The following is a 25,524-nucleotide window of genomic DNA, read 5'->3' on the forward strand; positions in this document are numbered from 1 at the left end:
AAGCCAAACTCTCAGAAGTCCAGTCAGATCGCCGCGCTGAAGCAGTTTCCGGACGCGCTTCTAGCTAGCTCCGCCTCTTCCGCATGGAAACTATATAAGAATATTGCGTCACTTCCGCTTTCTCTTCCACCGGAGGCATACACGCCGCTGGTCGCGCTGCCGCCATGGTAAGACTGGACTTTGTGTCGCGATCCAGCGACATCGGAACCAGGGCGGGGAAAGTCTGCTGTCACGGTGCCGAAAACGCCCTGTCCTGGGGGCCTGCAACTTTCCGTGTGGAGTCTTGGATTGCACAGTTGGGAAGGGACACCAAAGACTTCCAGTTGGAGCAGGGCCAGAGGAAGGGTCATTCCCTGGGCTCATGGAAGGTGCTGCTAAAAGTTTGGGCGTCTGTGGAGAACTCCAGCCTCCGCCGTGCAGAGTGTACTTTTCGGAGTGGGCAGACCTACTCCCTCTTACCAAAGATTGTATTTTCCGAAGCCTGAATGCTTCATGTTCCTGCTCTTTGCAGGACCGAGCAGTTTGCTGTGGTGTGAAAACCTAAGGGAGGGGTTTGTCTTTGCACCCTTTATGACAAACTTAACGTTTCTGTTTTGAGGTTGTTCGTTTGCCGTATAGACCTTACAGTTTGTTAGTAGTTCACGGTGTCTTTCTCCCCCATACTTTTTCATTCAGTCTCTAGTGATCCCTGAGAAGTTCCAGCACATTTTGCGAGTACTCAACACCAACATCGATGGGCGGCGGAAAATAGCTTTTGCCATCACTGCCATTAAGGTAAAGTAGGGTAAAGGGTAGAGAATGTAAACGAAAATTGGGACAAGACCTAAGCCATAAATGAGGCAAGGTTGAGGAGACCTGAGCTCTATCGAGATCTCCTTGGCTACTGGGTTAAGAAGAAAACTGGTTAAGGGAGCGAGTAATCCTTTACCACATTTCTTACAAAACATAAGTAATAAAAGCCTGAGAGTAGTCTAAGGTCCAGTCAAAACATTTCACCTGGGGAGGTGAGGGTAGAAATAGTTGCCTGTGTGAATTCACTAAGATTTTTCTGGACCATCAGCTTATGAGATCCCTTCTAGATACCATAATTCTACCTCCCCTTTCCCCCCTGCGTGTTAATAGCAATCCTTTCTGTGGAATTTGTGTGCCCTTAGAATTGGATAATTGTTGTACATCTCGAGGGGTAAGTAGAAATGCCAGCAGATACCAAGTGTGAAGAAACCCCTAGTTGGGTGTAGAAGAGGTGCCAGCAGGACATGTACTCAGATGCCAGAGTTACTATTGCTTTCCTGTTCAAGTGGGAACCAGTATACGTCTCTTTGGCTTGTTGGAAGAGTCAGTAAATGCAAGCTTGGATATCTCTGTCCACGAACCTAATGAATTCCTGGTCTTCCAGGTGGGGACTTTTTTTTTTTTTTCCAGTTAGAATTCGTAATTAGTTTGGAAATGGCTGGATGTCTTTCTTTCCTACCAGTGTGTGTACACTGCACAGGGGCAGGGCTAGGCCTATCTTAGTCACAATCTCCAGCTTCTGGTGCATGGTAGGTATTTGTGCAGCATCAGGGAATGGATGGTTCCAGGGATACTGACTGCTGCCTGGTTTTGAGGAATTTTAAGGAAGTCGATAAAAATTTTATAGAGGATAAAATTAAAGGAGCCTGTTTATCTTGAGGGAGCATGTATTGGTATTTATCAGAAGGTGAGTTAGTTTAAGCAGTAAGTCTTTTCTTTCATTTATAAAAAGTTGTCAAATTCATTTGATTTTTTTTTTTCTATTCTGTACTGCGGGGAGCACAGCTTTTATTTCTTCTTAAATGATATAGAGGAAAATTGCTTCCTTCAGTTAGGCAGTGTAAAATACAGTACCTATTTCAGAGACTTGACATGAGGCTTAAGTGAGACAGTGTTTATAAAAGATAAGCAAGGTTAACAGGATGATGTTTCTGCTGGATCTGTCCTGTCTGCCTCTTTGAAATTGACTGGCTTTGTATCTGTTACTTGGGCCAACCTTTGTAGTAAACTTACAACTCAAGGAAAAACAACGCATTTTCAGGTACTTATGCCTCTGTAATAAGTCTAATGGTTTGGAGAGCCAGCAAAAACAGCTAGCTCTGGCCCTGGTGAGAGAAGGAAACTTTGAGGGTGGTCTTTTTTTGAGGATCTGGTATTGGGGGAGCATTCAAAGATGAAAAAGTGAAACATTCAGAAGTAGAAGAGAATAATTAACCCCATGGATGTATTTAAAAACTAGAAATTTTATTTCCTCTTTACCTCTACCCATTTTGTAAATTAGAGAGACCCTGATTTCTACTGAATCAACCTGATAATTTGATCCTCCATCACTTTCTTGCACAGAGGCAATGCCATCTGTTTTCATTTCCTAGGGCTAATGTAACAAGTTCCCACAAACTAGGCAGGAAATTGTTCTTTCAGCTTTGGAGGCCAAAAGTTCAAAATCAAGGTGTCCACAGGGGCCATACTCCCTCTGAAGGCTCTAAGAATCCTACTTTGCCTCTTCCTGTCATCTGGTGGTTGTCCATAATCCTTGACGTTCTTTGGTTTGTAGTATCACTTCAGTCTTTCCTTTGTCCCTTTGTGCCTGCCCTCTTTTGTGTCTGTGTCTCTCCTCTTGTGAGGTTGTCAGTCACTGGATTTGGGGACTACCCTAATCCAGTATAACCTCATTTTACCTGATTATTTCTACAAAGACCTTTCCAAATAGGGTCACATTCTGAGGTTCTAGGTGGACATAAATTGGGGGGCGCTATTCAGCCCAACATGCCATCCTTCACTATGCAGACAGGTTTGTGAGTTCACGTGGCAAAGGGGGGCTGGTGCTGATGTTGATACCATGCCACCAATGTAAGCACTAGTTTCTTTAATACTTAAAATCCTTTTTATTTATTTATTTTTTTGCTCTTTAATCAGTTGCCACTATATTAACAAGAATCTTTAGAGATTTTGAGGGCAGAGTTAGCTCTGGGCACTGACAAAATCAAGTGATCTTGGAAACCTTTGATCATCGGGATACAGTGACTTGCCTGAAGAGTTGTGGTTCCAAGCAACTGAATCCATTCCCTGATCAGCCTTGTTAATTCACAAGACCGGTTTTCTTGCATAAGCTTGGAGAGACAGGCCCCTTGTTCTCCACAATGCAAAAATCTGAGAACACCTGTTGACAGCTACATATGCTGGGCAGTGAAGGAAAAAAAGATCCTGCTTTCAAGGGGTTATTGTCCATCCCAAGATTTATATCTAGGAAGGTGGGTGAGGGAAGGGCGATCTGAGGAATTGTAAAACAGCAATTTATTGCAGGTCCTCCTTCTGTGGGCTTTTTGAATAATGGTGCTATAAGGGAAGATTAAAAAATCAGATTGAACCCTAATTCTGAAACCTCTCACTTCAGGGTGTGGGTCGAAGATATGCTCATGTGGTGTTGAGGAAAGCAGACATTGACCTCACCAAGAGGGCAGGAGAACTCACGGAGGATGAGGTGAGGACAGGGAAGGCTAGGGGTTGGGCTTGCCTCAGAAAGGGACCATCTAGATCTGACCATGTCCTGCCTGCCAGGTGGAACGTGTGATCACCATTATGCAGAATCCACGGCAGTACAAGATCCCAGACTGGTTTTTGAACAGACAGAAGGATGTAAAGGATGGAAAATATAGCCAGGTGTGTATATTGAGATTGGGGCAGGATTGGCGGAAAGGGGGATCCAAATAGAATTGGGCATAGGAGGTTGGAACAAAACAAACATCTTCACCCTCTCCTCCAAATCCAGGTCCTGGCCAATGGTCTGGACAACAAGCTCCGTGAAGACCTGGAGCGGCTGAAGAAGATTCGGGCCCATAGAGGGCTGCGCCACTTTTGGGGGTGAGTAGGAGTGAAGGTTTCATCTGCCTGCCTCTAGACTCACTTCCACCATTATTATTTGTGTTCAGTCTTTTCCCCCCAGCCTTTTCTTTGTGCTGTGTATGACCTATGACCCTTCTCTCTTTTTTACCTGTAGCCTTCGTGTCCGAGGCCAGCACACCAAGACCACTGGCCGCCGAGGCCGTACCGTGGGAGTGTCCAAGAAGAAATAAGTCTGTAGGCCTTGTCTGTTAATAAATAGTTTATATATGTATGGCTTCCTTCTTACTGGTCTCCATTCTTCTGGTGACACTGATGCTAGTCACCCTATGTCTGGCTAGTAGTGATGTCCCCACCCTGTGATGTACAGATAACCAGGGTGATGGAACAACCAACATATGCAGCCTTGGGGGGTGCCCAGACCCCTTTTTACACCAAGGAAATCTACTGGGGTTGGTGTGCACGGCGGTTGTGGGTAGCTCAGCCTAGCCAGTTCAAGTTGCCGTGAGTTACTTGCAGGTCCTGACGGCCCTGGGTTCCTAAAAGATGGGGTCCTATAGTTGGAAAGTTAGGGGCAGGCTGGTACAGAAAAAGTCATTTGGACTTAACGCAGCAAGGACAAACAACAGGCACAGATTATTGTGGCCATAAAGGGTGAGGTCCCCCCTCCCCGACTTCGAGGCGGAGAGCGCGCGGGGGTTGAGGTGGACAACGGCACAACAGCCGTCAGGGTATGTCCCTGGCACAACAGCCGTCAGGGTATGTCCCTGTCCGTTCCGCGCATGCGCCTGCCTGTATTCCGCCCCGTCGCGCCGTTCTGACGCTACTTCCGGCGGGGATGTAAACGCGTAACTCGGAAATGGCGGAGAGACCGGCAGCTGGAGGGAGGGGTGCGGTAGCGGGCGGACCAGAGCCCGGGGGCGGCAGGTAACCGTCCACACAGGATGCAGCTGCTGTGGTCCCCAGCTGCGCCGCCGCCGCCTCTCTCCCAGGGTGGGCTGGTACTGGCCGCTCGCGCCTCCCGCTGCATCCGAGGCGTGTCCGGTTAGGTAGGAGCCCGTGACCCAGGCCACGGAGAGCTATGCTCTCCAGCCTGTAAGCGTCCTCCTTTCCCTCCAGATCCCCAACTGTGCCACGCCATGCCCCTCAGCCTCTTCCGGCGCCTTCTCCTCGCTGCCCTGCTGGTGGTGATCGTCTGGACCCTCTTCGGGCCCTCGGGGATTGGGGAGGAGCTGCTGAGCCTCTCGCTAGCCTCCCTGCTGCCAGCCCCGGCCTCACCAGGGCCGCCCCTGGCGTTGCCTCGCCTCTTGATCCCCAACCAAGAGGCCTGCGGTGGTCCCGGCGCTCCTCCCTTCCTGCTAATTCTGGTGTGCACGGCCCCGGAGAACCTGAACCAGAGAAACGCCATTCGGGCCTCGTGGGGTGGGCTGCGTGAGGCCCGGGGGCTCAGGGTGCAGACGCTCTTCCTGTTGGGAGAGCCCAACAGGCAGCACCCTACCTGGGGCTCCCACGGGAACGACCTGGCGAGGGAGTCAGCTGCCCAGGGAGACATCTTGCAGGCGGCCTTCCAGGACTCCTACCGAAACCTCACCCTCAAGACCCTCAGTGGGCTGAACTGGGCTGACAAACATTGCCCCATGGCCCGCTACATCCTCAAGACGGATGATGATGTGTTTGTCAACGTCCCGGAACTGGTGTCAGAGTTGGTCCTGCGAGGAGGCCGTTGGGAGCAATGGGAGAGGGGCACGGAGCCCCAGACAGAGGCTGCGGTCAGAGATGAACAGCTGGAAGGAGGCCAGGCCTCACACAGCAAGGCAGTGCCTCTTCTGTACCTGGGCCGGGTGCACTGGCGGGCAAACCCCTCTCGGACGCTAGGGGGCCGGCACCACGTGTCAGAGGAGCTGTGGCCTCCAACCTGGGGCCCTTTTCCCCCCTATGCCTCTGGCACAGGGTACGTGCTGTCAGCTTCTGCTGTGCAGCTCATTTTGAAGGTGGCCAGCGGGGCACCCCCGCTGCCACTGGAAGATGTCTTTGTGGGGGTAAGTGCCCGAAGAGGAGGCCTCGCCCCAACCCATTGTGTCAAGCTGGCTGGCGCCACCCATTATCCCCTGGACCGGTGCTGCTATGGGAAGTTCCTGCTGACATCCCACAAGTTGGACCCCTGGAAGATGCAAGAAGCCTGGAAGCTGGTGGGCGGCTCTGCTGGAGAAAGGACTGCACCCTTCTGCTCCTGGCTCCAGGGAGCCCTGGGCATCCTGCGGTGCCGGGTAATGGCCTGGCTTCACAGCTGACAGTACCTGTGGCCAAGGAGAGGTATGAGAAGCTCACAGTCCAGCAGCACCCCTGAGACCTTCTCTTCTCACAGGCCCAAGGCAGGGGCCCTAACTGGCTGCAGCTGATCGGTTTCCTCATGTTGTCTGTCACCAAAGACAGGGACGTAGGAGAACTCTAGGGGCCTGGCCTGCCAGGCCCAAAGACGGTCATAGGAAGGGAAAAAAAAAAGCTGGAGTTGTTCTCTCCAGCCAGGGCAGAAGAGGGGCAAACACCCCTCAATAAACTTGTCTCTCCACCTCTTCGAGTGCAGTGTGGTCTTCACTAGGACTCCAGAACACAAACCTGGAGAGCCTGCCCAGAGGCTACTAGGCCCTGCCGAACAGAAAGAACATCTCCAGGGACATGGGAGAAAGGACAGCCTCTCTGAGGAGGAAGGCTCCTAAAAGGCAAGGCTAAGGCCATAGCAACCACAAGGTATGGGGCAGGGATAAAGGCAGAACACTGTGACCCCTGATCCTAGAATAGCCTCATGCTGGGCAAGGGGGAGGGGACTAGGTCCACAGGATGATTCAGACACATCATCCAAAAAAATCATTTTCCTCTTTATTACCAACCCACCCGAAGAGCCAGGTGTCTACCTCCAATTGAGGAAGGGAGCACATTGCCCCCTCATTCCAGGGGACAGTCATTTCCCTACTGGTGATCTTGGGGAAAGACTGTTCCCAGGGCACCCTAGAACCTGGCTCAGTGCACGAATCTGTCCAGGGCAGATGGCCGGGCCCTTGAGGGCTTGGCCTTCTTTTGCTTGTGCTGCTGCTGCTCAAGGCTCTGCCGGACCTTGTCCTGGGGACAGGAGAGGGAGAGAGGACATGAACAAAGTGCTAAGTGGCAGGCTGGCCAGCAGTCCAAGGAGGAAGGTATGGCTGTGGGAGTGCTCGTTTACCCTGTGGTCCTCATCCATGACCTTCCTCTTCCTCTTCACCAGGCTTGCTGTAGAGCTGCGGCCCTTCTGCTTTGGCTTTGGCTGGAAGGGAGTCTTAGCTTCGGGGTCATAGCCCTGAGGAAGGGGACAGGAGTATAATCTGTTACAGCCTCAGAGTCAGGGCACGAGCAGCACCCACCTGCTGTGCCACACCTCTGGGGCAGGCCCGTGGTGGGGAGAGACGTGGGGGTGAGGAAGGGCCTGGGCACTCGGCCTGCTCCATACCAGCCTCTCTATCCGCTCCTTCTTTTCCTGCTCCAAAGAGATGACATCCACCTCCGCCAGGGCTCGTGGGTCCAGACAAATAAGCTCTGCAGGTACCTGGGAGTGTCACACAAGGACAGGAATGGGCAAGGAGCCACAGGAGGCTGGCACCAAAGAGAAGCCAGAGAGGTTGCTGAAGCCCTCTTCCCAAGATCGCCCAGCATAAGAGCTCTGGGGAGCTTTCCCCACCCCAGCCCCACACATAGACAGCTTCTCTGGCGGGGAGAACCTCACCTTCTCCAGCAGGGCCTTCACCTCCCACTCCTGGCGCTGTTTCCGGCTCCTGTATGGGTTACTCTCCAGGCCATCAAAGTTGGGCTCAGCAGCTCCTGGAGGGAGTGAGGAGCATGGAGCCATAAGGAAGAAGCCAGGCCAGCGGCTCCAGCCTGGCCAAGCCCCGCGCTCCTGGCTGTCTCAGGCCACCCTAACGTGCAGTCAGAGTTGATCCACTTCGAGCCCCATCCCCGGCCCACTCACCAGGGACCAGCATGCTGGTGATGCCCCCACTGTGGCCCACCCCTAGCACATCTTCAAAGGGGCAGAACTGAAGGCCATGCACAGGGCCTGAGAGCCGGTGGGTGAGGTAGGGCTGCTCAAGGGAGGGTGGGCCGGCCTGGCCCTGCCCTGCCCAGATGTTGACGACATCGCCCATTCCCGCAACCAGCAGTCCCCTCTGGGAGAAGGCCAGGTGCCCTGCTCCCTGGGGCAGGGTCCGAGCACTCAGAGGCTGGAATGTCCCTCGCAAGTCAAAGATCTTCAGCTGGTGGTCCAGGCCAGAGGTGGCCATGTACCTGGGGGGAAGGAGGATCAGTTAAGCTGTCAGTAAATGGGTTTACTAAGCAGGCCTGTGGCCAAGTCCACCTGAGGAGAAAAAGACTAACGATAACAACTGCTGCCGTCACGCTAACACTCCACGGGCATCCTCTCAGTTAAGCCTCACACGGTTCTGTACTATTTTTATTTCCCTTTTACAGGTGAGGAGCTGAAGCTCAGAGAAAGGAAATCTAGGTTAGTGAATGGTCGGACTGGGATTCAAGTCAGGCCTGCTTCTCCAGTGTCTGCATCTTATCTGCTCACACCACACTCCCTAGCGAGACACGAGGCCAAGGGAGCAAGCACACCGACGACAGGCTGTACCTAAATGTGACGTCCCCTGCGTAGACGCGCAGCAAAGGAAAAGAGCATCTGCAGTGGTCAGGAAGGGCTTCGTGGGCAAGGCGGGATTTGAGCCATTCTAGGTAATTCTCAAGAAAGCATGATAAACAGATACAGCAGATACAAATGTATTAACACATGCTACCATGAGACGGAAGCAGAGGTTTGTTTTCAGTGAGATAAGATGAGGTTTCTCAGGATTGCTGGGAAAGATGGTCAGGAAAATCAGGAGGGGAGAAATTGTAGGGTCTTTCTAAAGTCAGACTGAGGACCCACAACTCATTATCCCAACACTGCTCTCTGGCAGTGACAAATCACAAGCTGAAGATGGCATGGACTCGAGCAAACCTACTTAGGAAGCAGGGGAGTAACGCGCCGGAGGGCTGGGCCCTGCCCCTCTCTGCTTCCCCTGGAAGGAGGAAGGCAAGGGTGGTAACCATATCCCCTCAGGGAACCGTGCGCTGCATAAGCTGTTAACTTTCAGACGCTGGAGTTTCTATGTTCAAGTTTTTCCTCAGAGAGGGAGACTGAAGGGGGGCCATCCTGGCAGGGGAGATATGTTTGCCAAGCAGCCAAGGACTTCGAGACTTGCCCTGGTAATGGAGCCCATGAGAGGTCCAGCTGGGTACTTCTCCTGACAAGATAATCAGGGCCTCAACCCCACCACAGGGGGCTATTAATGCAAACCAGGAATTGCAGATGGCTCCTAGGACGTGGGGTCACACCCTTCAGTGAAGCAACAAAAGGGCACATGCTGGCTCCTCTCCCCTACACGCACCCACCTATGGGATCCCCTGGGTCAATACCAGCCCAGCAGCCAGACAGCCGTCTAGGCCACATCACTGTACTACTGAACTTGCAAGAAGCAGTTCAGCTTTGAAAGGCCAATCCAGTCCTGACGCAAGCTTCCAGAAAGCCTCTTGAGGATGGTCAGCTTCATCTCTGGAGCCCCCTTGGCCTGTGTGAAGACCTCCTGAGGAGAACCAGAGAAAAGTGAGGATGGGCCTAAGATCAAGGAACAGAGCTGTTCAGCATCAAGGTGTTGACTAGATCCCAGGCTTCAGTGAACTAGTGACTAAGCCCGAAGCACAGGTGAGCAGTGGCTGACCCAGGTGGCCCGGGAAGGGTAAGCTACACCGTAGGTCTAGTGGCCCACAGAAGCACAAAGCCTCGGGCAGACCTCCCCACTCTCCAAGAGCCAGGCTGGCACAGATAGGGAGTAAAAAGGGCTGAACCACATCGCTTGTTCACAAAGATGCAAACGTGGAAGGCCAAGGGGGTCCAAGCACCCTGGAGGCTTTCATAAGTTGGTGACCACCAGGCTTTTCCTTTTCCAGGCATTTGCTTACTGATTTTCCTTAAAACAACTTAAAAATAGATTATGTAGTCTATACTTAATGTAGAAGATTCCTGAGCAGCAGTGTAAAAGGAAGAAAGCAGCCTGTGGGAAAGGTTATTCTGAGAAGAGTGCCAGGACAAGCAAGGAAGAGCCAGAGGCTGGAAATGGCTCAGGCCCACGGGAGACAGCAAGGATGGAGACAGCTCTGGGAGGGACCCCTGAGGAAACGCAGCCAAGACTTCACAGGTAGCCATGATGCCACCAAAGTGTCAGAACCGGGGGACCCAGAAGGCACTCAGGAAACAGTACTTTTGGTTCCTGCTATTCCTGTTGGCCAAAGAACATGAGGACTATGTATAGCTACAGGAATCAAAGAAGTCCAATTCTGGGTGATGAAAATTCTGGGAGAACGGGAGCAGGCAAGGAGGAACTCTGGGAGTAAGGCGACCTATTCAGTTTGGTCACACTGATTCTGGGATAACAGAAGACAACAGAGTAGAAACTAAATGCATCACCTGGCTTCATTCCCATAAACCACGGCCACCTGTTTTGTACCTGAAGTGTAACTGGAACACCACACCAGGGCAGGCTCAACAATTCATCCCTATGACCCCAGGACCTCACCACAGAGCCCCCGCCCCCCAGCAGGTGCCCTGATGAAAGGAATTAGAGGAAAGTACAAGTCAGAAAGCACAGCTGTGGAAGACGCAGATACTCCCTCAGGAACAGCAGGAATCCGAGGCAGACACACCACCCCGCCCCTCACCTCACCAGCCAGACCTGAAGAGAACGATCATCTTGACGACAACAATGACAGTAGTGCTCCCCATCTGCTGGGCACTGTGCTAAACTCTGCATATGCCTTAACTAGTTTTAAATTTGCCACAGCTTTATGAGGGCTTTAGACCAGGGCTTGGTGAACTACTCCCATGGGCCAAATCTGCCCACCATCTATTTCTGTACAGCCCATAAGTCTAGAATGGTTTCTACATTTTTAGGTGGTTGGAAAAAAAAAACAAAAGAATAATATTTAGAAACATGAAAATTAAATGAAATTCAAATTCAAGTGTCCACAAATAAAGTTTTTTGTTATTGTTTTGTTTGGTTTTTTGAGACAGGGTCTTGCTCTCTTCCCCAGGCTAGAGTGCCATGGCGTCATCATAGCTCACAGCAACCTCAAACTCCTGGGTTCAAGCCATCTTCCTGCCTCAGTCCCAAGTACCTGGGTGGGACTACAGGCACGCATCACCCCGCCCAGCCGACTTTTCTATTGTTTGTGGCGTCAGGGTCTCGCCATGTTATAGCTCAGGCTAGTCTCAAACTCCTGGCCTCAAGTGATGCACCTGCCTCGCCTCCCAAAGTGCCAGGACTACAGGCATGAGCCACCGCATTCAGCCCACAAATGAAGTTTTACTGGAACATACCCACACTCAATGCACTTAAACTGTGGCTGCTTTTGCTCTGTCACACCACAGTCAAGGGACCGAGATGGAGACTATGGCATCTCGATTTGCCCTGCTGCTTAGTGTACACTACAAGTAACAGTGACACAGTTATAACCTGATAGCATTTCGAGCATCTCATATACCACCTACATCATCACCAGTGGGGAAAGATGTTTTCAGAGATGAAATATGTAAAATCTCTCTACAGATCAGCATTAACGTGAATATTTGCAATCAAATTGGATAATTTAGAATACCAAGTTTGAACCTCAACTAAGCAAAATGTTTTCCTCAAAAAGAGGAATTCAGTTCTTCCCATTAGTAAACCTGTATTACAAGAATATCATATTCAATTCTAATATTTTTAATTTCATTGCTTAAAACTTAATGATAGGCCGGCGCAGTGGCTCACGCCTGTAATCCTAGCACTCTGGGAGGCCGAGGCGGGAGAATCGCTCGAGGTCAGGAGTTCAAGACCAGCCTGAGCAAGAGTGAGACCCCGTGTCTACTAACAAATAGAAAGAAATTATCTGGACAACTAAAAATATATAGAAAAAATTAGCTGGGCATGGTGGTGCATGCCTGTAGTCCCAGCGACTTGGGAGGCTGAGGCAGAAGGATTGCTTAAGCCCAGGAGTTTGAAGTTGCTGTGAGCTAGGCTGACGTCAGGGCACTCTAGCCAGGGCAAAAGACCAAGACTCTGTCTCAAAAAAAAAAAAAAAAAAACTTAATGATAATTTGTTTTCTCGGTCATTATTTAAGTACCTATATAATACCCTCAATTTTTGCCTCTTGGCCAGCAAGACCTCAAACATTTACTGTCTGGCTCTTTGCAGAGAAAGTCTGCAGACCTTTGAGCTAGACCCTCAGGTCACCACATTAAGAGTGAGGAAACCGTGGCACACAGAGATTATGGATGTGCCCACACTTACATGGCTGGGCACTGGTAACACTGAGATTTAAACCCGGGTAGCCTGGCTACAGAGTCTGTCTGTGCTCCTAATGGCACACTGCCTTCCATACCTTTCTGCCCAGCTGTGACACCCAACACCTCATCCGTAAACAAGTGACTTACGTGCCTGTAGAATCCACTGCCACAGCGCGTACCCCACCACGGTGACAGAGAATCTTTGCCAGCGGTTCCTTCATAGCTGGACTCCACAAAGACACAGTGCCTGGAAGTAATTAAGAGAAGAACTAAAGTTACCAACACAAACCTAACCCTGAGGTTATTAAACCTGGGAAAGATGTGGACTCCAGACCAAGAGATAACAAAAGAAGGAAACAAAAGGGTAACTTTAAGGCACATATGAAGTACAAATTGTAGAAGAAAAGCAGGTCAGGATGGTCAGAGAGTCCAAGCCAAGCCAAGGACTGACCATTGCTGTGTCCAAGATGGATAACGGCATTGTAAGGGTTCCAAGTCATGACGTCGAGCCGCCCAGCCCGAGCATTCAGAGCTGCCACAATCTTCCCCACCGATACATCCAGGTAAGTCAGAAACCCTGTCTCTGACTGACAGAGAGAGACAAAGAGAGAGAATGACTGGGTCCTGACTGCCTGTCTTCTCTCTCCTGGGGTCCTTCAGGAGAAGTGGTCTTCCCAACGGCTGCCACCCAGTCCCTGTGCTTCACAGCCACTCACAGCTGTGGCCAGGAGGAAGTGGAAAGGCAGGAACTCAAGCCGTGTTACTCGATCACAGCGGCGGATGCAGTGGAGCTCAATGCCCTGGTTGTCATAGATGTGAAGCCAGCGGTTCTGAGCGACAGCAAGCAGTGCCTCAGAATGGAGAAACCTGCGGGGAGAGGAGTGGTGGTTCAATGGGAGATGGGGTCATGGGCTGTCATTCAATGAAGGATGGGCTATCTCACCCCCACTGACCACTGACCGGATGTCCCGCACTGTCTCCATGACGTTGATCTCACACATAAGCCTCTTTGTCACCCAGTCAAGGGCAGCCACATGACCCCGACGCCCTCCAAAAGCCAGGTGTCTGTTGGGGGTGACAGACAGGCAAGGTGTTATTACAGGGGAACACCCTGACTCAAACTGAGGTCTGCCCCACACCAGCCCCTCCTCTCCACGTGGGAGGAGAGCTGTTGCTGTAGATGCTAACCCTCACATCTAAGCAAATCGCAGGACCCTCCCCGCATCAACCACCCAAATGTATTCTGGGTATGACTGAGGTGGGTATGGCTGAAGTGTTTAAGAAAACACAACCACATTTTAGTTCAAGAGTCACTGGAATACAAACCTTACCTCCCAGTTCGAGAGTAGTTCAGTCTATAGGGTCCAAACTGCCGCAGATTCAAGTCAAAGTGCTAGGAAAGAGAAGAGTGAGAAAAAAAAAATCAAGAAAGAATGAATTCTCTTCAGTAATTCTCTCTTCTAGTCCCCATTTCTCTCTTGCCCTGCACCATGAATCAACCCTCCTCAGGCTCACCTTGGCTGCACTTGCAATGTCCACAGCCTCCACGATGTCAGCCTGGAGTATCTTTGCTGTGTCTTCCCCATCCTCTCCTTCCAAAAACCTGCAAGTGAAGGTTAGGATGGCAGTGAAGCTTCCCATATGAAGTGGGAAAACGAGAAAAGACAGTCCTGTAAAGCAAGGACTAGGGAGGCCCAGATTAGGGTACATTTACCCAGGTTCCTCAGCAAGCAGTAGCTCAGAACGAGCAGCTTTGACACTTGTTTCCTCTTCCTCAGCTTCAGCCACCTCAAGTCTATTTCGGGTTTTGGACTTCGAATGTGGTAGCTGTAAAATTATTGGATCAAAGGAGAGCCACCTGGTCAAGACTCTATCCAGCTCACCCAGACACTCCCTGCCTCCAACCCTGCTCCACTCTCGGACTGGACCTCACCTTTTTGGATTTGTCAATGCGACAGAACTTCTGTACCACCTCCACAGGCACGGGAGCGGGGCCTGGGAATGGGTCCTGGGCCTGGGGCAGGGAGGAGGCAATTAGCAAACAGGCTTGTGTAGACCCCTAACCCTCTCACTCTCAAAGCACAAGGCGACGTGCCCTGCCACCCATCAGGTCCCAAGCTCACCCCAGACAAGCTCCGCTGGGGATCTGGATTTTTCCGTTTTCTGAGTTTCTTCGGGACCTGCGGCTTGTTAGAGATCCGAGACTTCTTTAGGATGTGAGTGGTCTTTGGTCTCTGGGGGCGGAGCTCCTGATTCCTCTTCTTGTTACGAGGGGGCCCTGGAGAGGCTCGGGCTGTGGTCGGAGCGGTCTCTTCCTCCCAATATCGCCGCGGTTTCTACGGGAAGACGGGGCACTCTGATACTCCTGCCCACGCTCCGCCCCCCGAACCTGCAGCTAAAAACCTTCTTTCCCTAGGACATGGAAATCTTAGGAGGTCAAAAATATAAAAAACAAACAAACAAACAAAACTTCCTTTCCCACCCAGGAAGGCCTCTACCTTCCTCTTGGCCTGAAGTTTGTCCTTCTTGGGTGGGACATCTCTGCCTGGCTTGGGGGCTCTCTCCATCTCGCCCTCCCGAACCCCAATCCACGTGGAAAACTCTCAGCTGTCCCACAGCGGCCTTAGAAACTCCCGGAAGTCCTCTGAGCCTCATCCAATGAGCACTGTACCAGGTCTGAAGCCTTCTAGGCGCCATCTTGAGTGAGGGCATGCTCTCCTTTGAGGGGCGGGGCAGGTCTTGTCACCGCCCCCGCGAGCGGCAGTTTATGCCCGAGTAATGGCAAAAAAGCAGGTTTGGGGCCAGAGCCCAAGTAACGGTGCGGTTTATTTTTCCGGATTAGCTTCCCCATCTTGCCTAAACATTTCTGAGTCCCATCTTTTTAGGAGAACGCCACTTATTAAACATGTGAGAACTACAGTCCCGGCCTGTGTCAGAAGGCAGCTTCCGGCCATCTTTTCCCAGCATTCCTTGTTTACTTCCGGGTTTGTTAATACGGAGGGGAGAACGTGGGTAGGTTAGGGTTTCGGTTGAGAGGGTTGGGGTCTCGAGTTTCGCCCTCCACCCCCTAGGGCCAGGGTACAGTCCATATCCAGAACAGGGAGAGGCTGCGGTGCCCCGAGGGACTGCCTCTCAAGAGTGCTGTCATTTCTGCAGGCCAGGCCAGAAAGGGGAGCTCAGGGACCTTCCAGAGAGTGAGACCCAGCGGCTGTCTCCCCCTCCCCGCAGGCTTTTATCCCGGCCATGGCTGAACTGATCCAGAAGAAGCTGCAGGGAGAAGTGGAGAAATATCAACAGCTACAGAAGGGTAAGGAAGCAGGCGACCTCGCCCCAATCCACTCACAACCCAGAGTCATACCGAGATAAGGTTTTCTGCCCCATCCGGGCCCCCGCATGCAGCTACTTTCCCTCCTCAATACTCTTCTCTACCCACTGACCCGCTGCCCCCATCCTTGTCTACTTTCTCAGATCCATTTTCTTCTAACTGGGGTTGTGGGGTGTCAGTGGCATATTTGATGTTTCTAATCATGTCTTTCCTCCTACTCCCAGACTTGAGTAAATCCATGTCAGGGAGGCAGAAGCTTGAGGCACAACTAACAGAAAATAATATCGTGAAGGAGGTGAGGGACTGGGATGTGTGGGGCGAGGAGGGACCTGTACCAGCCTTGGTTCTGATCATATACGTCCTGCCCCTCCATCAGGAACTGGCCCTGCTGGATGGGTCCAACGTGGTCTTTAAACTTCTGGGTCCTGTGCTGGTCAAACAGGAGCTGGGGGAGGCTCGGGCCACAGTGGGGAAGAGGCTGGAGTATATCACAGCTGAAATGTGAGTCTCTGTTCTGCCACCCTGTGCTACAACTGACACCACTGGAGTACAGGTGTTGAGGAACAATTGCAGAGTAGCTCTCCATAGTTAGTCCCCAGTTGTCCAGTTCCTCCAACCGCTTCCTTCCCTTTTAATCCCCCTTCTCATCCCTCCCCTAGATCTAAAGTTTTCTACCAATCTCATTCTTGCCTTTAGCACCCTCAATAACTCCCATTAATTTCTCCTTTTCTGAGTCTTTGTCTCCCTTGTTTCTCCTCAGTAAGAGATACGAATCCCAGCTCCGGGACCTTGAGCGGCAGTCAGAGCAACAGAGGGAAACCCTTGCTCAGCTGCAGCAGGAGTTCCAGCGGGCCCAGGCGGCAAAGGCAGGGGTTCCTGGGAAGGCCTGACCCCATGGGGGGGGGGAGGGGAATAAGGCAGCTCTAGGATCTATACTGTAGCTAATAAAATGTAAAAATACCTGGCTTGTTTTCTGACCAGGCACTTCTGTCATAATTGTCTCCACCATCTCCCCGGTCCCTTCCACCTTATACATATTCCACCTGTGTTACTCCCCTCAGGTCCAGACTCTTGCAGCTGGAATCTCTCTGTGGCAGGGTAATCCTTCTTTCTTGAAACTAAAATCTTAAATGTCTCAAACCTGCTTCTTGCCTATACATAGAACCCTTAACTCTCGCTTGTCTTGGTTGGCATGACCCTTTAGGAAACATGAGAAGAGCATTTACAGCATATTGTTAGGAATGTCAGTTTAATTGAAGCACTCACAATTCTCTAACCTGAGACCCCAGGATAAAAATACGGTTACCCTTCTTGCTATGAATACTTGTCATCTTCCAAATAGCTCTGAAATCTCTTTTCAGTTCTTTTTAGCCTCTGACTCGTTTAGAATTTGTTTGAATGCTGCTTAAACTGATTTAAAATTCTAGCCCGTAACACTCTATGGTGTTGGTAAGTCTTCCAACACCACCAAGTATGTGTTGTCCACAAGGTTGTTTTTTCATTTATTTGTCCTAAAATTGCTTCTTAAAAATTTGCAGCCAGGGGTGTCCTTCATACTAATCACTTTAATTTGGTGGCTACTACTTGACATGGGTCTGTGACAACTGAGGAGGACAGTTTAACGGTAAATGAAGAGACCAGGGGTGGAGAGGTTACTGGAGAGGAATAAACTGTTCTGAGGAAGCCGTTTTCACCAATACCTCACTTTCAGCTCTTCATGCCCCTTCCTGTTCCATGGCTTCTACCTTCAGCCAATTCCCCACCCCCACTCCCACTCCCAGCAGCCAGTTCAATGCACTGCAAGGACAGGGGAGTAGAATTCAGGTAGTGTTTTGGTTTATTATCTTAGTGTTGTCACAGTGATAGAAACACCCAGAGTGGGAAAAGGAACTACTAGAACCTACTTCTTGCCATTCCCCTCTGCCCCAGGGCTCAGAGACTTTAGGCCTTCTTCCCCTCTCCCCCCCACCCCACAACTTCTAGGCCTTTCCTTGGCCCTTCGCTAGGATGTGGCCAGGAATCAGAAACTGATGCCTTTTTCCAGCACTAGCTGTGTGCTGCATTCATGGGAGGGGGGAGCTGTTACTTGGTTACAAGATTACCAGTTCCCACAGGGCTGGATTTCTCAGCTGTCTGGTAAACCAATGGCACTTCACTGCCCCAGGGTGGCAGCCACCTTTCTAAATTTCTGTCCTAATGTGACATAACTGCCACCATTCACAATGGCTACCCACATCTGATATGAACACCATGACTTCTGTAAGCCAACGGGCTCCTCCTCAGAACAATGCCCTTGCAATCTTCCTCCCTGTGGCCTTGATCCTGGGAAAGGAGCCCCCTCCCCCCTCGCTCGGAGGAGTTCCTGAGGCAGAGGGGCCACTGGTGAGGCCTGGTGTAGCAGTAGAGGGCCTTCGCCGCTGCCGCAGGAGGAAATCGTGTGAGGCTCCATCCATAGCATAGAAGACATTGGCCGAGGGTGGGATAGTCAGCTCTGTAGGTTCAGAGGGTAGATGTCAGTCGCAAACAATCGTTCCCCCCCAACAACCGCCCAGATGTGGAAGCACTCCACTTTCTTCCCGAGTCTGCCTTTCCCTCATGGCCTCTGACCTCGTTCCCCTGGTAGCAGCTGTACCAGCTCATACTCTGAAGCCACTGCAGAGTCACGATTGTTTTTCTTAAGGACACGACTGATGACACTTGGAGCCTTGTCCTGGCTTGTCACCTGACAGGACAAAAGACCAAAAGAGCAATAAATCGGCCATGATGACCTCTGCTTCCCATCCTTCCAACCTTAGCCACTGACCTAACCTAAAAAGGTTACATGTGTCCAAGGCTTTAGAATGAACAGGGAAATCCAATATGGTGGGTCCCTGTACCTCATGAGCCAGCCCACATGGTGCCCAGTGAAATACTGCTGCTTCCTGTGGGGGAAACTGCTGTTGGTTCTGAAAATCTAATATGGCCACCAAAAGTTTAAGGCCAGGCGCGGTGGCTCACGCTTGTAATCCTAGCACTTGGGAGGCCGAGGCGGGTGGATCGTTTGAGCTCAGGAGTTCGAGACCAGCCTCAGCAAGAGCGAGACCCCGTCTCTACTAAAAATAGAAAGAAATTATATGGACAACTAAATATATATAGAAAAAATTAGCCGGGCATGGTGGCTCATGCCTGTAGTCCCAGCTACTTGGGAGGCTGAGGCAGGAGGATCGCTTGAGCCCAGGAGTTTGAGGTTGCTGTGAGCTAGGATGACGCCACGGCACTCACTCTAGCCCGGGGAACAGAGCGAGACTCTGTCTCAAAAAAAAAAAAAAAAAAAAAAAAAAGTTTAAGGTACAGCAGCTAATGCAAAGTGGCCATCAAAATAAAACATAACTGCCAAAACCAAAGGTCACAGTTAAAACTAGAATCAACTCCACTTGGCTGCCCAAAACTAAGACGACATTTATAATCCAACAAAGTACCATCCTTCACCCTCACCCGCAGCCCAAGGCTCCCTCACCAAGATGCTCTTATAGACACTGCCATCTTCCCCCAGCTCCATCTGGACTCGGATGATTCGGCAATCAGAGGCCCCTGGCCCAGATCCCCCTTCCCCATATCCAGTCCCCCTGGAGGCCCCTTCTCCTGAACCCCCACTCAGTGGGGAGCCACAGGAAGCTGATCTGCGGTGACCTCGAGAAGGCCTAGGGGAGGAGGCTGGGGGAGAGAGGTAGCTGGGGTCAGCCGGACTGTGCAGGGATGGACTGCTTTCCAGGGCACAGTCTAGCGACGAGACAGACGGCCACTTCATGTGCTAGAACAAACAACATAGGGGGACTGGCATGAAGGTGGGGAGATTAAAAAAGAAACATTCACAGAGTTAGGGTCAGTGTCAAGGTCAGAGATCAGGAGCAGAGCTCACCTGAGCCAGGCGGGTCAGCAGAGGAGCAGGGGTTCCAGGCAGCTCATCTCCCCCTATACTGGGCCTGTCCCAGGACACCAAGGGGGTGGGGCCCCCAACAGAGCCCAGGACCCTGGAGTGGCGGGAGATTGGGAAGGTCAGAAGAAGAATGGCAAGTTCCCTAGAAACCACCCCCAACTGCTGAATCTCTCACTCTGTCCACTGTGAGATGACCAGTGTTGGCCGAAGCACCCTTGGGGCAGGAGGGTCACTGGTACCAGGTGGCTCCACCTCACAGGACACACGGTGGCTGGGGTGGGGGCAATAGGCAGAGGTCAGCACATGACACCAACCCCCCATACCCAGCCAGAGCCCTAGAGTCCCAACCTCACCCAGCCAGTCACCTCTGGGCCTCTGTCAGTGGCTGGAGCCCCTGTAGCCACTGTTGGATGTCATGGTCAGGTCGGAGGTCATAGCCGCGACATTCATTCTGGAGCCGTTGCAACTCAGAAAGGACAGCAAACTCCTGGGAAGGAGCCCTCAAATTGCAGGAGCCAAAAATTCAGGGACCCCTGACTTTCCCTTCCTCCTCCTCCTGGGACGTGGATAGGGATGTCTAGCATCCAGCCCACGGATTCCTCTCACCTTCCTCCGCTTGTCGAAATTGATGTATCCATTCTGCAAGGAAAATGGGGATGGGATCAAAGTCCTAGCCCTGCCTTCCAGGCCACAGAGAGAGAATATGTCGTCTCCTAAACACACACAAATCCACAACCGACTCACAAACACTTCCCTCTGGCCTTTCACTCCCCCATCCCTCCCCACCCTTCCCCTCAGTCTATCATGCCCTGAGCACTGCACCGGACTCTTTAAAGCAAGTATCTCAGGTAGAAAATGTGTCTACTTTTCAGATGAGAAAACTGAGGTGCAGAGAGGATAGGAGTTTGCCCAAGGTCTCAGTATTTATTTACTTAACAAACTATATTCTATACATGCTTACATTTCAGGCATGTTCTAAGTGCCTGACAAATACAAATTCATTTAACCCTCATAATAACAGACTGATATAGATACCATAGCTAGCTTCCCATTTATAGATCACCAAGGTACAACAAGGCTATGCCACTTGCCGCCGTAACAGATCTGGCTCCGGAGTCCCACTCTCAGCTGTTTACGCCTTACAGCCCCTTTTTGGAAGGAAGTCTGTCTGACGCTGCAGCCCGCCTGCCACATCCCCACAGTGGACACACACACACTCCACTGACCTCCAGCTCATCCTTGGAGGCTGCGTCCAGCATCACGAGGTCCTTCAGGAAGGTGCCGAGGTATGGGACCACACCCTGAGGTCAGGGGTCAGGGTCAGATGCCCCTGCCACTGATCGGAGGGCCCTCCACCCCTCCACACTTTCCCTCCACTTGCCTCAGAGGACAGACTTCATTCTGCTCACCCTGTGCCTCCCGTTCACAGCCCTCAGACTGCTCCCCACAAACACACTCCTTACTCCTTCACGACCACCACCCCCGCTAGTCACTCACCCCACCTCGGGAGCCAGACCTCGGGGCCTTCTTGGAGTGTGGCTCCACAGGGGGCTGCAGCTTCACCTCCTGGTGGTGACAAAACAAGAAGATCTGGAAGAGGAGCAGGGAGCAGGGATGGTTGGGAAAGCCAGAAAACAAGGCCTCACCTGCAGGAGTAGCTCTCGGCTCTGGGAATAATTATCCTCCTCAGAGAAAATCTGGCAGAGGCTGGAAAAGACTCTGAGGCTGTCCCTGGGTGAGGGAGAAGAGCGGCCCTGAGGACAGGCTTGGCTCAGCCATGCCTTCTTCCCAGCGCTCTGAGGAACCCCCAGCCCCAGCCCAGTGCCCCATCCTCCCCACCTGGTGGCTTCCCCCCAGGCTGCCCGAAGCCTGTGGATGGGGCTGGACTGCAGGGCCGACACAACAGCATAAACCGAAGAGAAGTTTCGGAGCAGCCGGCACTCCTACGGGGTCAAAGTGGAAAGCTAAGGTTGTGGGAGCCCTCTCCACACCACAGTCCCCAGCAGGGCAACCCACTCTAACCTCTGCCACTCGGATCCACTTCTCCAGGAGCCGGGCCCTCTGGGGGGCACAGAGTGGCCGTATGGTCACCTCCCCAGGCCCCTCTCCAGTTGGGGTAGCCCCCAGGACGGAGCTAACCACTGCCCCTGCCACCTTGTTGAACTGTGTGACAGTAGCTCGGACAGATGGGCAGAGGTGGGAATGTCCCGGCCGATCTCTGTGTCCCCATAGGCCCCCCAGGCACTGAGAGGGGACCAGATTGAGAAACAGCTCCTGCAAGGCAGAGGTCAGAGGTTAAAGTTCATAGTCAAGTGAGGTGAGCCTTCCAATATCAGGGATCAGAGGGTTTCGGGTGGCCAAGGAACCAAGGGCACAGGGTTTGAAAGGGTAAAAACAACCAAGGGGAAAAGGGGAAAGGTCCAAACGGTAGATGGAAGGGGCTGGGAACTGGATCAGGAAGGGCTGGAAGCAAGGGAAGGATCTGGAGTCAAGGAGAGGTTAGTAAGGGGTCAAGGAGCATGGGGGTCAGAGGTCAGGGTCTCACCGCATCTAGCAGGGTCAGCTGTTCGGCCAAGTGGTCAGCGAGGAACACCAGGACATCCGTGGGGTCAGCAGGGGGATCGCCGGGGAGGGCCAGGGGCTTAGGAAGGTCAGGGGCCTGGGGGTCCACCCGGGACCGGAGATTGCGGATGAGGTCAGCGCTGCCCCCCCCAACACCCTCCCCTGCTGCATACCCTGTCTGAAGTAAGAAGCTCTCAAGCCGGTCAAGCTGAACCTTGACCTCAGAGCCAAAATCCTCAGGGTGAGAGGCCAGCCAGGTTGACAGTACAGAGATGGCTACCCTGAGAGAGGGGCAATCAGCCAAGGGTCAGAGGTAAAGCCACAGCATGGGCAGAGGGGACTGGAAGACTGAGATCAGGGCTCACTCACCCTGTTGTCCTCTCTTGTTCATCAGCAGGATGAGGTTCAAGGGCTTCCAGCCTGGGAAGGAGAAGAGAATCTGTCCATTTTCCCCAAATCCCCAGTGGCTTTGACAGTTTCGGTGGGATGCTGGTGCTTTAGGAAGTCCAAACACCTCCATGACCCTTGGTCCCTTATGACCCTGACCTGTCAGCCATAAGCCCTAGCAGGGCAGGTGTGGAGGTGAAGGCCCGGTGGGTGGCCAGGAAGGCTGACGTGAAGGTCACGTCAGCCCCTGATGTCCGGGCATCCAGAAGGTGTCTAACCAGGGCCTCCAGAGTGCCAGCCCGGAGCCGTCGGGAAGAACGCGGGGGAGGCGTGGGGGCCTGGAGGACACAGAGGGATGGTCACTGACTCTTTCTTCAACTCTGCCCCTGGATTTCTAGGGACAGTCCCAGTCCTAGGAGATGATCCAGGCTCATTTTGCTGAGATTCAGACAGGGCAAAAGACTTGGCCTACATCACACAGCAGAGCAGAGTCCAGGACTCCAGACCTCCAACCTAGCACTCTGGCCAGAAAGTCAGCCAGAGGAAGGGGAACTGGGAAGATGAGGGGTCAGAGGTGAGAAGCCAAAGTCATGATCTCACCAAGGGATCAAGAGGCCGATATTGGCGGCTTGTGACAGTAAAGATGGCACCATCCTCCTCCTCATCCCAGACAGACACAGGGGCCTGGAGGAGCAAGGAAGGGGAAGTCAGATAGTTCCATATTCCATGCCACCCCTACTGCCCTCAGCCCTCACTCACCCCAGGCCCTGCTCCTCCCACTGTACCCCTCACCTGTGATGGCAGGGGGCAATACCAGCAAGTGCGAGGGGTGGGGGGGGCTGGTGACCCCAGGTCTCCCCCACTGGGGCCCAGACAGCCCCCGACCAGCCGCCTCAGGGCCCGGTGGAGTCCAGGGGGTTGCAGTGAGGGGGTGGATGGAGCGCAGGAACCCTGATCCTGGAGACCCCCGAAGCCCCTTCTCCCCAGAGCTGACCCCAACACAACAGAGATGCAGGGTGCAAAGGGTAGGAGAGGGAAGCGAGAGGCAGAGAGCCAGAGGCAGCGACCTCAGAAGCTGAAACCTCAGTCACAGGCACAGCCACATGCCCCACCCTCCCCCGCAAGGACCTGGCAAGACCAAAGAATTAGTCCTTCCCTCAGGCCCTGTTTCATCCTGGTCCCTCAGGTGGGGCCTCTACTATCCCAGCCGCGGGGACCCTGTGAAGGTGGCAGCTCCAATCCCAGTACAGGAAGGGGAAGGGGAAGTGGGGATGGTGTAGGGGGTAGGCTCAGAGCGTCACGTGGCCCCAGCCCCTCCCCTGACCGATCCCGAAAAACCAGCCCTGCCAGTCAGCCTGCCCTCACCCAGTGTCTGGACCCAGGAGTCCAGGACCTCCAGGCCCCAAATCCAAGTTCTGGCCCCTCCTGAAGCCCCAAATCCTGCTCCTGGCCACCACCATTCGCCCTAAGGAAAGCAGGTGACCACTCTACCCAGCCTAGAATCATTCCTCCTGGTCCCAGAACCTTGGCTTCCTGGCTTCTACCCAGGACCAGGCCAGGGGAGGGGAGGATGGGGTCACGAAATCTTAAGGGTTCCCTCCCCAATCCCTGAGTCAGAGGAGCTGGTTACTGTGGAAACAAACCCCTCCCCGCCAAACAAAAACAAGGAGGGAGACAGGGACCAGGACAAAACTGCTCAGAGAGGCAGGCACATTTAAGCAGCCATAGGGAGAGACGGCCAGAGACGCGCAGGGACAGCCAGCCAGCATTTCCAGGCAGGAACAGGCAGGTTCCTGAGAGCCAGTCCGGAGTCACACTGACACAGACGACCACAGAGAAGCCAGGGCTCCCCGCAGCAGGGAGACAGGCAGACACTGGAGAGAGGTGTCTGGGAGGAACTGGGGCAGGAAGGAAGAGATGTAGGGACCCAGAGACAAGAGGAAGATGGAGATCTCCGAAATATATGCACCCCCTACCTCCCACCACCCGCGTCTCACCTCTTCTTCCTCCTCCTCCTCTTTCTCCTGCCCCCCGCCCACGACCCGGCCATCTGGGCCCCCACCCTCTTCGGGGTCTCGGCTTCGGAAGCTGCTCAGCACGACTCCCCCGGGGGGGCTCGTGTCCAAAAGCAGCCGCAGGGGCCGCGGGAGCATGGCCGAGTGAAGCAATCAGCGGGGTCGGGCCATGGGGGCGCCTGGGGAGAGACCGGGTTGGGGTGGAGAGTCAGGCGGGGAAGCGGGGCAGGGAAGGGACACGGGTAGGTGTCCAGATAACTGGATGGGAGTTCTGCGGGAAGGCCGGGGTAGGGGGGCAACACAGGGGTGTAATATAGGGGACCTTGGTGCATTTGGGGGATAAGGGGGTTACGAATACGGAAACGGGCAGGGTCACAAGGTGCTCAGGCTCTGACCTGCTCGGGAGGGGTGGGGACAGCGTGGGTCCCGGGCCGCCGTTCCCGTCGTTCTCCAGTCCCCGACCAAGTCCCCGGATCGAGTCCCCTCCCGGGCTTTTCCGCACCCCCCTGTATCCCCTCCCGCGGGGCTCCTGGGCCCTCCCGCCCTTTCCGCTCCCCCCCGCGTCCGCCCGCTCCGAAAGCGGGAGCCAAAAGGGGAAGGAAGTGAGGACAGGAGCCAGGGCCGCGAGCTAGGGGGAGCGCTGGACGCCCAGGGGCCGGAGCCCAGGAGGCCGGGTCCCCAGCTCCACTGTCCTCCGCCTCCACCCCCGGGATTCTGGAGCCCACGTCGCCCTGCACTGAATTGGGACAGATTCCAGTCACCTGCCCCCGGGAGACGGCAAGAGCAGAAGTTGACGTTCTCCTCCCCAACAAGAACAAGGCTAAAAGGCCTGCGGGGAGCGCTTTAGGTGGGGAGACACCCCGCCACTCCAATTCACGGAGTTACACTCCCGACCCCAACCCACGAGTGCAGCGCGACCGAATTCCACTCCGGGTTTTCCGAGGAGCACTCGGTTCCCTCGGTCGCGCAAGCGGGCGGGGCAGGAAGCCGCCACATCCGGTTCCAGATTCGGCGCTCTGGGTTTCCGGCGCCGGGGCCGCGACCGACGCTCCCGTATTATGCTGGTCGGGTCCGTGTATA

At 53.3% G+C, this 25,524-nt stretch overlaps 5 protein-coding genes across 8 annotated transcripts; 3 read left to right on the forward strand and 2 right to left on the reverse strand.

Annotated features, from left to right (window-relative positions):
- Nucleotides 1-72: 72 nt before the first annotated feature.
- On the forward strand, nt 73-4,126 carry RPS18 (ribosomal protein S18). Its single transcript, XM_045541831.1, has 6 exons — nt 73-167; nt 676-774; nt 3,407-3,493; nt 3,571-3,672; nt 3,782-3,873; nt 4,010-4,126. The coding sequence occupies exons 1-6, from the start codon at nt 165-167 to the stop codon at nt 4,083-4,085; spliced, it is 459 nt and encodes a 152-aa protein (XP_045397787.1). The 5' UTR covers nt 73-164; the 3' UTR covers nt 4,086-4,126.
- A 584-nt stretch (nt 4,127-4,710) lies between these two features.
- Nucleotides 4,711-6,428, forward strand: B3GALT4 (beta-1,3-galactosyltransferase 4). Its single transcript, XM_045541843.1, has one exon. The coding sequence runs from the start codon at nt 4,992-4,994 to the stop codon at nt 6,141-6,143; it is 1,152 nt and encodes a 383-aa protein (XP_045397799.1). The 5' UTR covers nt 4,711-4,991; the 3' UTR covers nt 6,144-6,428.
- A 279-nt stretch (nt 6,429-6,707) lies between these two features.
- Nucleotides 6,708-15,138, reverse strand: WDR46 (WD repeat domain 46). 2 transcript variants are annotated; one of them, XM_045541837.1, is made up of 15 exons: nt 14,738-15,138; nt 14,363-14,575; nt 14,173-14,253; nt 13,954-14,066; nt 13,755-13,842; nt 13,571-13,632; nt 13,200-13,304; nt 12,956-13,106; nt 12,691-12,826; nt 12,387-12,486; nt 7,850-8,163; nt 7,607-7,701; nt 7,334-7,429; nt 7,070-7,183; nt 6,708-6,969 (listed from the first exon to the last, which is right to left on the reverse strand). In XM_045541837.1, the coding sequence occupies exons 1-15, from the start codon at nt 14,804-14,806 to the stop codon at nt 6,871-6,873; spliced, it is 1,836 nt and encodes a 611-aa protein (XP_045397793.1). In that variant the 5' UTR covers nt 14,807-15,138; the 3' UTR covers nt 6,708-6,870. The 2 variants fall into 2 exon arrangements, with proteins under 2 accessions (XP_045397793.1, XP_045397794.1); XM_045541838.1 differs by lacking the exon at nt 13,200-13,304 and having other exon boundaries at nt 14,738-14,938.
- Nucleotides 15,022-16,541, forward strand: PFDN6 (prefoldin subunit 6). 2 transcript variants are annotated; one of them, XM_045541844.1, is made up of 5 exons: nt 15,022-15,251; nt 15,468-15,546; nt 15,789-15,859; nt 15,941-16,065; nt 16,325-16,541. In XM_045541844.1, exons 2-5 carry the CDS (start codon nt 15,483-15,485, stop codon nt 16,452-16,454), a joined length of 390 nt encoding a protein of 129 aa, XP_045397800.1. In that variant the 5' UTR covers nt 15,022-15,251; nt 15,468-15,482; the 3' UTR covers nt 16,455-16,541. The 2 variants fall into 2 exon arrangements, with proteins under 2 accessions (XP_045397800.1, XP_045397801.1); XM_045541845.1 differs by having other exon boundaries at nt 15,162-15,251; nt 15,396-15,546.
- Nucleotides 16,542-17,378: 837 nt separating this feature from the next.
- RGL2 (ral guanine nucleotide dissociation stimulator like 2) lies at nt 17,379-25,366 on the reverse strand. Of its 2 annotated transcripts, XM_045541832.1 has the most exons (18): nt 24,840-25,366; nt 24,427-24,623; nt 23,030-23,113; nt 22,589-22,767; nt 22,412-22,462; nt 22,026-22,323; nt 21,503-21,754; nt 21,320-21,423; nt 21,127-21,211; nt 20,978-21,046; nt 20,707-20,781; nt 20,087-20,119; nt 19,846-19,967; nt 19,656-19,751; nt 19,463-19,574; nt 19,061-19,354; nt 18,172-18,286; nt 17,379-18,055 (listed from the first exon to the last, which is right to left on the reverse strand). In XM_045541832.1, the coding sequence occupies exons 2-18, from the start codon at nt 24,580-24,582 to the stop codon at nt 17,844-17,846; spliced, it is 2,337 nt and encodes a 778-aa protein (XP_045397788.1). In that variant the 5' UTR covers nt 24,583-24,623; nt 24,840-25,366; the 3' UTR covers nt 17,379-17,843. The 2 variants fall into 2 exon arrangements, with proteins under 2 accessions (XP_045397788.1, XP_045397790.1); XM_045541834.1 differs by lacking the exon at nt 24,427-24,623 and having other exon boundaries at nt 24,840-24,962.
- Nucleotides 25,367-25,524: the final 158 nt, after the last annotated feature.

The sequence above is a fragment of the Lemur catta genome, chromosome 2 (genome assembly GCF_020740605.2).
Source record: "Lemur catta isolate mLemCat1 chromosome 2, mLemCat1.pri, whole genome shotgun sequence".
NCBI lineage: Eukaryota > Metazoa > Chordata > Mammalia > Primates > Lemuridae > Lemur > Lemur catta.

Excerpts from the sequence above, each read along its gene's own strand:
- RGL2 (XM_045541832.1), bottom strand. The coding sequence starts at position 24,582 with ATGCTCCCGCGGCCCCTGCGGCTGCTTTTGGACACGAGCCCCCCCGGG. Across the intron at positions 20,782-20,977 it reads GGTCTGGCTCCCGAGGTGGG|GGTGTGGTCCCATACCTCGG; the intron begins GTGAGTGACTAG and ends CCCTGACCTCAG. Across the intron at positions 18,056-18,171 it reads GCTGCTACCAGGGGAACGAG|AGCTGACTATCCCACCCTCG; the intron begins GTCAGAGGCCAT and ends CTGAACCTACAG.
- RPS18 (XM_045541831.1), top strand. Across the intron at positions 775-3,406 it reads TTGCCATCACTGCCATTAAG|GGTGTGGGTCGAAGATATGC; the intron begins GTAAAGTAGGGT and ends CTCTCACTTCAG. Across the intron at positions 3,673-3,781 it reads AGGATGGAAAATATAGCCAG|GTCCTGGCCAATGGTCTGGA; the intron begins GTGTGTATATTG and ends CTCCAAATCCAG.
- WDR46 (XM_045541837.1), bottom strand. The coding sequence starts at position 14,806 with ATGGAGAGAGCCCCCAAGCCAGGCAGAGATGTCCCACCCAAGAAGGAC. Across the intron at positions 14,067-14,172 it reads GCATTGACAAATCCAAAAAG|CTACCACATTCGAAGTCCAA; the intron begins GTGAGGTCCAGT and ends ATAATTTTACAG. Across the intron at positions 12,827-12,955 it reads ACTTCCTCCTGGCCACAGCT|TCAGAGACAGGGTTTCTGAC; the intron begins GTGAGTGGCTGT and ends TCTCTCTGTCAG.
- B3GALT4 (XM_045541843.1), top strand. The coding sequence starts at position 4,992 with ATGCCCCTCAGCCTCTTCCGGCGCCTTCTCCTCGCTGCCCTGCTGGTG.
- PFDN6 (XM_045541844.1), top strand. The coding sequence starts at position 15,483 with ATGGCTGAACTGATCCAGAAGAAGCTGCAGGGAGAAGTGGAGAAATAT. Across the intron at positions 15,547-15,788 it reads ATATCAACAGCTACAGAAGG|ACTTGAGTAAATCCATGTCA; the intron begins GTAAGGAAGCAG and ends TCCTACTCCCAG. Across the intron at positions 16,066-16,324 it reads GAGTATATCACAGCTGAAAT|TAAGAGATACGAATCCCAGC; the intron begins GTGAGTCTCTGT and ends GTTTCTCCTCAG.